Below are 11616 nucleotides of genomic sequence, written 5' to 3'. Positions count from 1 at the left end.
CAAAACACAAAAGTCATCAACTCCCATGCGCAGCACACCAAATTTCAGAATTTCCGGACTTTGTCTGTCAACCATCGTGGGTGCGGTAAAGATGGCACCGCGGGTGCGCTGCTGTTTCGGGGAAAACTTTCATTTTCGAACTTCAGTGACCGTGGGTGCGGTATAACAAGGACCGCGGGTGCGGTACAGCTTCGGCAGAACTTCTGAAATTTGATTTTCAATTACCGCGGGTGCGCTGCCTATGTTAGCGTGGGTGCGCTGGAGCTTCTGAAATTTTTATCTTTTGCACTTTCCAATTCAACATTTTACTACTCCAAACTCTTATTCTAAACTTCCAAACTACAATAACAAAAACAACAACAAATCACATAAAACCTGCTCAAGAATCACAAAATTCTAAGTTAAAAACAAGTAATAAAAGTACAATAAATTGCACTTATCAAACTCCCCCAAACTTAATATTTTGATAGTCCCGAGCAAAACAAAACAACACGAACAAACAAATCATGAAATATTTTAAAGAACTTGGCCTCAAGAAAAATTAACAAACTCTTCATGCATTCACAAGTCAAATCAATCCAACCAATTTTTCATCCGGATAAAATCATGCAATCGGTTATTTTTCTTAACTTCTAATCTCTTCAACTCATGTTTCAAAACATTCTCAATCGATTTAAATTTTTTTTTTTTTTAGAACAAACACAAATCAAGATGTCTTTTCCAGTAAAGATTGGGTTCAAAGCCATATTCATTCAAGAAAGGAATACCCAATAAATATTTGATGCAATGAGGTGTGTGTAAAATTGATCAAGATTCATACTCAATGGAAGTGTTTATCGATTGTCCATAGGCTAGATCCTCCCAATCATTCTCCACTAGTATATTGGACAACTATGACTTGGTCAATAGGATTTGCAATGCTCGTAATGTTAGGCCTTGGCTCATGGCTACAAATGAAGATTATGAATTCAAATAAGGGAGTAAGTTGAATTTTATCTCATTTGCAAACTCCATTTTTTTCTTTCATCTCCATTTTTTTTAGGAGATTTTCCTTTATTTTCTTACTCCCTTGTGAAGGTAGTAAATTTATGTTTAAGATATTCAACGGGTAGTAAATGTGGGATATTTGAAAGGATATCGAATGGGGGTCTTTTACACATATTTACGTGTGCCATTCGAATTCATATAGGCTACAAAGAGGTGACAAATGATAAATTAATTTTATTTGGTAGCTTGAAATGCTCAATCGATCCAAAAATCACCTAAATCATTCCTAAATCATAGTTTGTCCGTATTTCGCCTCGAGTGTTGTTTGGATAGTTCTAGACAAAATCTCAATTCACCAACACAAAGTAGAATCTAATCATTGTGAAAAGTAGTGTCTCAATGCATCAACCAAATACATATATATTCAAAAGAAAAGTGCTTGGCTTCCAAGAAATTTCAAGAATACAATTATTTTCTCATATAGGCTCAAGAGGGCTTCAACTGAATATTTATGAACAATATAAATAGGCCCAAATAAAATCAAAGATTGCCTCAATCATATATGTGCTTAAAAAAATTTATTTCAATGTCAAATGAAAATCATAGAGTTGTATAAAATTATAAGTCTCAAATTTACCAAATCTCATGATTGTTCTCTAAATTTTTCAAATTGATCGATTAACATGAATGTAATGCATGACTTTTCTTCTTAACACAAAATTTTTTCTTTTTTCATCATTGGCCATTAAAAAAATATTTCATGACTAAAACACTACAAACACACAAGCAAACAACTCAAATAAAACTAAATAAATAAATAAACACAAATAAACACACAAAATAAAATAAATAAAATAACATCTCCCCCAAACTAAAACATGTGCATCGTCCTCGATGTAAATAAACATGAAAAATAGAGGAATACACATACCTCGGGCAACGACCGTCAGTAGTCATTGCCATCCTCATCATCTGGGTCATCTTGTGGTTGTTGGAACTCCGGCGGTTGGTATATGGGTGGCCATTTTGGAGGAGGTGGGAATGGATTACCAGAGGTTGAAGCTGCTGGAAATTGCTGAGCCAAGACAGACGTAAAATCCATCATATAGTCCATAAATGTATCGGTCCTAAACCGAAACGCATCCATGTCTTGACGTTGATTTCGCATTTCCTCTTCTAAATGGGTCAACCTATCTCTCATATTTCCTGGTGGCGGTTGTGGTGGTGGTTGTGGATCTTGAGCTTGAGCATGGGCACGTCTTTGTGCAGCTCTTCTGTTGAATTCCCTTTCAGCTCGACGTGCCTCAGCTTGTTCACCTCTCACTGCCCTATGTGGTTGAATTACCACAATGACATTTTTCGGCTTTAACAATTCTTCATTCACATCCCAAATCACTCCCGCATTCCGGCATAATGCAGTGATAAGAGAAGGGTGGAGGAGTCCACTAGGAGAGTTACCATTTGCATAATCAAGCATCGAACTCTGTAGCAATTGACCTAAATCAATTGTCCGTCCCGTCATGATGCAAAAAGTAAGGATAGCCCTCTCCTTGATGACAGTGGTGGTGTGTTCGGTAGGCTTAATCCTAGCAGAAATAAATGAATACCAATCTTTGGCAACACTTTTCAGATCAGACTTTGCTAGGCTTACATGCACATCTTCCCTCATTCTCCACTCCGCTCCCTCTATGCATATTGTTTGAAGTATATTATTATAATCAACTTGCTCAGCCCGGTATTCTTCATACTCATCATGCATAACTGGAGGGATACCATATAACATATTGATCGTATGTGCATCAAAGGCTACCATTTTTCCTCTCACCAACACCTTCAATTGTTCATGCCTAACCTTGAGGTTAGCATAAAATTCTCTCACCAACGAAATGACAGCATCTTGTGGCTACCTACCAAACCCCTCCCAATGTCGAGCAGTAAGCATTAATTCAATTTCGGATCGAGGAAAACTCAGATCAAATCCCCTTTCTTTTATAATGCTTTTGTTCAAAATTCTTCCATAGTTTTCCTCCGCTATCTCGTTCCAAAACTTATTTGCATCATAATTTTCAGATGATGATGCACCCTTTGCTTGTTTCTTTCTTGGAGGCATTTTATCAAACACCTTCAAAACACCAACTTTCTCTTCACTAATTCACAAAACTAGATGATTCTGCACTCCCCCAAACTTGTTAACCACAATAACACCATCTCAACAATATACACACCAATATAATCCACAATATCAAGAATGTACTCCAATAAATGTTAAATTTTTTTTTCTTCCATAGTAAATAACACCAATAATTTTGAATCTCAACAAATGTACTATGGATTTGCTCACCTTGAGTGTAGAAATGTTTCTTGGAAGAACAAAATCGAAGCTCTAAGCAAATCTTGATGAAATTTTCGAGCCCCTTTCAAACCCTAGGTTTGGTGTTGATTGTATGAAATGTAGATGGAAATTTTAGTGGAGTTTTTGAAGTTATGTAAGTGTGGAGTGTATTTTGAGTGGAGGAATTTCGAAGTGGAGGAAAGAAAATTGAGAAGGGTTCTTCGTTTATTCGTCATTTTTGCCCCATTCTGATTTTAAAAACCACAACCGCAGGTGCGCTCAAGAATATACCGCGGGTGCGCTTTGCTTTCGGGAAAGTTTCAGTATTTTGAATACACCACAACCGCGGGTGCGCTTGGCTTTCGGGAAAGTTTCAGTAATTTGTATATACCACAACCGCGGGTACGCTCCAGTTTTACCGCGGGTGCGCTTGGCTTTCGGGAAATTTTCTTTCTTTTTTTTTTCTCCTGAAAAGAAAACAAATGGGATTCATTAAGATTTGGGAAAAAACAAGCACACAATAATTCAAAAATAAACAACCTAAAATAAGAATACAAGAAAAAAAACAAAACCGAAAACAAAATGCAATAAAAAAAATTAAAAAAAATAAATAAATAAAATTTGGGTTGCCTCCCAATTAGCGCTTGGTTTAACGTCGTCAGCCCGACTATACCAGTTTTGTTCACGGTGGTTCGCTCAACCCAATGATGTCAATGTTCCTTACTTCAGTCCCATAGTAAGGCTTAATCCGCTGTCCATTTACCTTGAAGGTTCTTCCATCGTTGCATTTTAAGTCGATAGCTCCATGAGGGTATACTGTTTCGACAACAAATGGCCCTGACCAACGCGACTTTAGCTTACCAGGGAACAACTTCAAACGAGAATTGAATAATAATACTTGTTTTCCTTGCTTGAAATCTCTTCGAAGAATATGCTTGTCGTGCCATTTCTTGGTCCTTTCTTTGTATATCTTAGCATTCTCGTATGCATCATTTCGGAATTCCTCCATTTCGTTTAGTTGCAACAGTCGTTGCTCGCCAGATGCTCCCATATCAAAATTCAACTTTTTCACAGCCCAAAATGCTTTGTGCTCCAGTTCCAAAGGTAAATGGCAAGCTTTCCCAAAGACCAACCTATAAGGTGACATTCTGATAGGTGTCTTATATGCAGTCCTGTACGCCCCTAACGCATCATCTAGCTTGATTGCCCAATCCTTCCGGTTTGTCTTCACAATTTTTTCTAAGATCTGCTTGATCTCCCGGTTGGATATTTCTGCTTGCGCATTAGCTTGTGGGTGGTATGCCAGTGTCACCTTGTGCTTCACATCATATTTGGACAAAAGTGAGTTAAAAATTTTGTTACAAAAATGCGTACCTTCATCACTGATTATGGCTCTAGGTGTTCCAAATCTTGTAAAGATGTTCCTGTGGACTAACTTAACAACAACTCGAGCATCATTAGTACTGGTGTCAATTGCTTCCACCCATTTAGAAACATAATCAACAGCAAGTAAAATGTAAGATTGACCAAAAGAGGATGGGAATGGACCCATAAAGTCAATACCCCAGACATCAAAAAGTTCCACTTCCAAAATATTTGTTAGTGGTAACTCATGGCGTCTAGAAATATTGCCAACTCTTTGGTATCTATCACAAGACTTTACTAAAGTATAACTGTCCTTAAACAAATTAGGCCAATAGAAACCTGACTGTAATACCTTAGCTGCTGTTCTAGATGCTCCAAAGTGTCCACCATATGGTGAAGAATGACACTTCTCTAGAATCATCCCTGCTTCCTCCTCTGCTACACATCGTCTAATTATCTGATCAGCGCATCTCTTGAACAAGAAAGGGTCATCCCACAGATAAAACTTGACATCATGAAGAAATTTCTTCTTTTGGTGATAAATTAAATCTGTTGGTAATTCTCCTGCAGCAAGAAAATTAGCTATATCTGCAAACCAAGGATGTGTAACATTTACCTTAAAGAGTTGTTCGTCTAGGAACGACTCATTGATAACTCCACCTTCGGTCTTTTCTTCCAGCTCCAGGCGTGACAAGTGATCTGCCACCTGGTTCTCACAGCCTTTCTTATCTTTGACTTCAAAGTCAAATTCTTGAAGTAGGAGTATCCATCGTATCAACCTGGGCTTGGCATCCTTTTTGGCAAACAAGTAACGAATAGCTGCATGGTCAGTGAAAGCAGTTACCTTGGTACCAATGAGATATGTTCTGAACTTGTCGAATGCAAACACCACTGCTAGCATCTCGTTCTCAGTAGTTGTATAGTTTTGTTGGGCTGCATTAAGTGTACGACTTGCATAGTAGATAGCCTTGAACATCTTGTCTCGCCTTTGTCCCAATGCTGCTCCCACAGCATAGTCACTAGCATCGCACATGAGCTCAAAGGGCTCCTTCCAATCAGGCACTATCATGATGGGTGCAGAAATCAGTGCTGTCTTGATCCTGTTAAATGCCTGCAAACAATCATCGTCGAAAATAAATGTAGAATGTTTCTCTAACAAATTACATAAAGGTCTAGTAATTTTAGAGAAATCTTTAATATAACGACGATAGAACCCAGCATGTCCTAAGAAACTTCTTATCCCTTTCACATTCTTTGGCGGTGAGAGGTTTTCAATTGCCACAACTTTGGCTTTATCCACTTCCATCCCTCTAGCCGAAATCTTATGCCCAAGAACAATACCTTCTGGAACCATGAAGTGACATTTTTCCCAATTCAGCACTAAATTCTTCTCTCGACATCTCTGCACAACAAGCGTTAGATTTTGCAAACAGTGATCAAATGATGAACCAAAAACAGATATGTCATCCATAAAAACCTCCATTATTTCCTCGACCATGTCAGAAAATATGGCCATCATACACTTCTGAAAAGTAGCAGGTGCGTTGTAAAGACCAAATGGCATTCTTCTGAAAGCAAATGTACCATAGGGGCAAGTGAAGGTAGTCTTCTCGTGATCCTCCGGTGCTATGACAATTTGATTGTAACCTGAATAACCATCTAGAAAGCAATAATAATGATAACCACCTACTCTATCAAGCATCTGGTCAATAAAAGGGAGGGGGAAGTGATCTTTCCTAGTCGCATCATTCAATTTCCTGTAGTCTATACACACTAGCCAACCAGTCACTGGACGAGTTGAAATCAATTCATTATTCTCATTTCTCACCATGGTTATACCACCCTTCTTAGGCACTACTTGTACTGGAGAAACCCAAGAACTGTCAGATATAGCGTAAATAACACCAGCATTTAACAATTTTAATACCTCAGCTCTCACAACTTCTTTCATGGCTGGATTAAGCCTCCTCTGATGATCAACATACGGAGAATAAGATTCCTGCATCAAGATCTTATGCATACAAACAGTAGGGCTAATCCCCTTTATATCAGCAATTGTCCATCCTAAAGCAGATTTAAATTCTCGCAACACCCTCAACAACCTATCTTTCTCATCACTAGTAAGAGCAGACGATATAATTACCGGATATGACGAACTTTCGTCTAGGAATGCATAGCACAAATGACTCGGTAAATCCTTCAATTCAGGAGATGCTTTTGGTACCTCTTTACTTGCATCTTCAAGTAACTCTTCATGATGTGCATCTATCTTTTCTTTAGGTAGCGTATTGAGAGCAAGTAATTCCTCTCGCACATCCCAATCCTCTTCATCCACAATAGAAGCTGATTCCAATAAGCACCTCTCCAAGGAATATTTTGTCATCCTACCTGCACCAATATGAGATACACATGAATCAATTATATATATACTATTACAAGTACTTACCTTATTTGGTCCTCTGATGGTGTTGTAGATGTTGAACATGACTTCCTCTCGACCTACTCTCAATGTGAGCTCGCCCTTGTGCACATCAATCAAAGCTTTTCCGGTGGCCAAGAACGGCCTTCCAAAGATAAGTGGCGTCTCCTGGTCTTCCTCCATATCTAGAATGACAAAATCAGCAGGAAATATGAATTTGTCTACCTTTACCAGCACATCCTCCACTATGCCTCGTGGATATGTAAGTGATCTGTCCGCCAGCTGCAGAGTAATAGTGCTAGGCTTCACCTCACCAAGCTCCAAAGTCCTGTAAATAGAAAAAGGCATCAAATTAATACTGGCACCTAAATCACATAAGGCCCTATTTATTCTAGAACCACCAATAACACAAGGAATATTAAAACTCCCTGGATCTTTGAGTTTCTGTGGTAGTTTCTTCTGGAGTATGGCACTGCACTCTTCGGTTAGCTTTACAGTATCAAATTCTTGAAGTTTCCTCTTGTTGGACATCACATCCTTAATGAACTTAGCATAATTGGGCATTTGCTCCAATGCATCAGCAAATGGGATGTTAATGTGTATTTTCTTGAATGTTTCCAAAAACTTTGCAAATTGATCATCTAATCCTTTCTTCTTAAACCTCTTAGGATATGGAAGATTCACCTTTGGTAAAGGTTACTGTTCCATCACTTTCTTAGGTTCCTCTACTTTCTCTTTGTCCACACTTACACCCTGTCCATCATCTTCCTCGACTAGAATCTCTACACACTTTTCAACAGGTTTTGTGATACCAATTTCCTTGCCACTCCTGAGTGTGACAGCTTTGCATTGTTCCTTAGGATTCACCTCTGTATTGCTTGGAAACTGTCCTCTATTCTTATCCTTTAAAGCAATGGCTAGTTGCCCAATCTGTGTTTCTAAAGATTTCATCGTGGCACCCATATTACCCATGTGTGTCTCCATGTTATCAAGACGAGATTTGGTTTTATCCATTCTTTTTCCAGACTCTGCCACAAACGTCCCAACTAGATCTTCAAAAGACGGCTTTCCTTCCCCTTTTTTTGTATTTAACCCCGGTGGAGGATTCAACACATTTTTGTTGTTTGCATATGAGAAATTCTCGTGATTTCTCAAACCTGGATGATATGTATTAGGGGTGGGTTACCTCGATATCCTCCGTAGCCACCAAAATTCCTATTGTTGATATAATGAGCCTCATCAGGAATATGTGGTTCTTCAGTAACAACCAATGCATTTTCAACCTCTGATGTACTAGGCTTATTCATAGCTGCAATTTGAGTTGTTAAAGCTGAAACTTGTGCGGTGAGTGATGTAATAGGATTTATGGCATAAATTCCAGCTTGCTTCTTTACTCCTGACCTCTCATACGGCCACTGATAACTGTTAATGGTCATTTGTTCAAGCAAATCATATGCTTGATCAGGTGATTTAGCAAATATCGTGCCACCCGCTGCTGCATCCACAGTGCCTCTTGTTTGTCCATTCAAACCATTATAAAACAATTCAATCTGTACCCAATCTTCAAAACCATGGTCTGGACACCTCCTCAACAACTCCTTATACCATTCCCATGCCTCATATAATTGCTCAAAGTCAGTCTGCCTAAAAGTACGTATCTCAATTTTCAACTGTGCAGACTTCGCAGGTGGAAAATATTTAGCAAGGAACTTGGTTGCTAACTCTTGCCATGTAGTGACACTCCCCAAAGGAAGCGATTGGAGCCATCCTCTTGCTTGGTCCCTAAGAGAAAAATGAAACAAACGCAATCGAATTATATCATCAGAACCACCATTTATTTTTACCGTGTCAGTGATTTCAAGGAATGTTCTGAGATGTAGATGAGGATCTGCAGTAGCTGCTCCCCCAAACTGGTTTTGTTGAACCATGTTTATTAATGCGGGCTTGAGCTCAAAGTTGTTTGTATTAATAGTCCCTCTTGCTATTCCTGAATAATGAGTATTTAATACCGGCTTATAATGATCTCTGATGGGTATTGCAAGGGGTGGATTTTCATTATCTCTATTGTCAGCCATTGCTTGAATCTCTTCTCTTCTTGCCTTTCTTAATCATCTTGCGGTTCTTTCTATCTCAGGATCAAAGATAAGCAAGTCAAGATTTTGTGATCTTCGCATGCAATGTCAAACAAAGAAAAGAAACAAATCAATATTTAATGTAATACAATAAGAACAGATCTAAATTAAAATCAAGATTAATTGGTAACAATATTAATATAAATTTAAAATAAATATTCCCCGGCAACGGCGCCAAAAACTTGTTGCGTGTTTTCTTAATTGCTCGCAAGTGCACGACGTCAAATTATAATAAAATGTATTTTCGAGTACAAGTGTCGATCCCACGAGGAGTATGTATTTAAATGTATATTAATGCTTGTAATTAAAATAGTCTCAATTTTATTTAGAAAAATCACTTAAAAGATTTGTTTGCAAGAATAACTAAATTGAAAATGGATTTAAGTAAAATATAACACCAAACTTTTTATAGCAAATAACAATGGAATAAAAGATCTAGAGGTTTGATTTCACGCAACTATCCACCATGTGTAATTCCTATTAGCTATGTTATAAAAATTCTAAATTCTTCTTATTCATTAGCCAAGAATCCTAATATTATCTACTCCCTTTTCCAAGTAATAAGTATATATTGGTTATCTAAAAATGAATTGTGACATTCCCATCAACAATCTATAAATAAATAACATTTCAAGCACTAGATTCTTTATAGGCTTCAATAGCATTATAGGCCTCCCGAACTCTATAAATACTAATGATGTATTTGTTCCTTTTCTTGTTTATAATTTCCTCTTCCGAGTGATAAATTGTAAACATATAAATCATTCAACTTATGGCCAATAAATTGAAAGCATTAAGATTGGAATAATACAAATGAACAAGATGAAAAACTTAAATAACTTATGTCATAGATTCCAACACATGGTTTCTAGTTTTGTTCCATCATTCCTCTAGAAATAAAACTTAGTTCATAATAACACAATCAAAACAACAAAACATAGTTACAAAACAAGAAATATCAAATGAAAAATAAAAGAAAGAAGAACTTAGAACAAGAGTTTGAAGTGCAGTTTCCGTCCCCGAATTTGTGCAAAAGATTTCTCAAGAACCTGATGAACTTGATCTTCAATCCTTTTTTCAGCAGCCTCCACTCCTTCCTTGGCTCCCCCATAACCTAGATAGTGAATAATAGAAGCCTTTTATAGTCCTAGACAAGTCTTTGCACGCAAAACACAAAAGTCATCAACTCCCATGCGCAGCACACCAAATTTCAGAATTTCCGGACTTTGTCTGTCAACCATCGCGGGTGCGGTAAAGATGGCACCGCGGGCTCGTTGCTGTTTCGGGGAAAACTTTCATTTTCGAACTTCAGTGAATGCGGGTGCGGTACAGCTTCGGCAGAACTTCTGAAATTTGATTTTCAATTTCCGCGGGTGCGCTGCCTGTGTTAGCGCGGGTGCACTGGAGCTTCTGAAATTTTTATCTTTTGCACTTTCCAATTCAACATTTTACTACTCCAAACTCTTATTCTAAACTTCCAAACTACAACAACAAAAATAACAACAAATCACATAAAACCTGCTCAAGAATCACAAAATTCTAAGTTAAAACAAGTAATAAAAGTACAATAAATTGCACTTATCAAGTGTCGTCTCAACTGATATTCCCCATTGATCATTGTCTAGTTTGAATGATGAACTCATGGGAGTACTTGCAGCTGAACATGTTTTCATGCCAAATTTCTTAAGAAATTCCTTCGTATAGTTGGTCTGACTGATAAAAGTACCAGTTTTCAGTTGCTTCACTTTCAGACAGAGGAAAAATTTCCGTTCACCCATCATACTCATATCGAATTATTCTTGCATTAACTTGGAAAATTTCTCACATAATTTGGGGTTAGTTAACCCAAAAATTATATCATCAACATATATTTGTACAAAGTAAGATATGATCATTCTTTAAAAATTTGAACAGAGTCTTATCAACCGATCCAACAGTAAAATCATGATCAGTTAATAATTTTGAAAGAGTTTCATAACAAGCTCTTGGAGCTTGTTTAAGATCATATAAGGCTTTGTTCAAATGATAAACATGATCAGGAAGAGAGTGATTGATAAAACCTGGTGGTTGTTCAACATATACGTCTTCCTGCAACTGACCATTCAGAAATTCACTCTTCACGTCCATCTGATAGACTTTAAAGTTCTTGAAAGAGGCATAGGCAAGGAACATTCTGATTGCTTCCAGTCTTGCAACTGGTGCATAAGTTTCATCGTAATCTATTCCTTCTTCTTGCCTATATCCTTGTGCTACAAGCCTTGCTTTGTTGCACACAACTGAACCATCTTCGTTCACTTTGTTTCTGTACACCCATTTTGTACCTATAATAGTTTTAGAAACTGGTCTTGGAAGTAAGTTCCAGACATTGTTATGGATAAACT

General features: G+C 37.6%; 1 protein-coding gene across 1 annotated transcript; it reads right to left on the bottom strand.

Annotated features, from left to right (window-relative positions):
- Nucleotides 1-252: 252 nt before the first annotated feature.
- On the bottom strand, nt 253-2862 carry LOC140987016 (uncharacterized). The gene is made up of 2 exons (XM_073455442.1): nt 1919-2862; nt 253-339 (listed from the first exon to the last, which is right to left on the bottom strand). Exon 1 carries the CDS (start codon nt 2798-2800, stop codon nt 1934-1936), a length of 867 nt encoding a protein of 288 aa, XP_073311543.1. The 5' UTR covers nt 2801-2862; the 3' UTR covers nt 253-339; nt 1919-1933.
- Nucleotides 2863-11616: the final 8754 nt, after the last annotated feature.

The sequence above is a fragment of the Primulina huaijiensis genome, chromosome 10, assembly GCF_012295235.1.
Source record: "Primulina huaijiensis isolate GDHJ02 chromosome 10, ASM1229523v2, whole genome shotgun sequence".
Taxonomy (NCBI): domain Eukaryota; kingdom Viridiplantae; phylum Streptophyta; class Magnoliopsida; order Lamiales; family Gesneriaceae; genus Primulina; species Primulina huaijiensis.
Note: the sequence above shows the minus strand (reverse complement) of the source record. Positions and strands in the feature narration are given on the sequence as shown.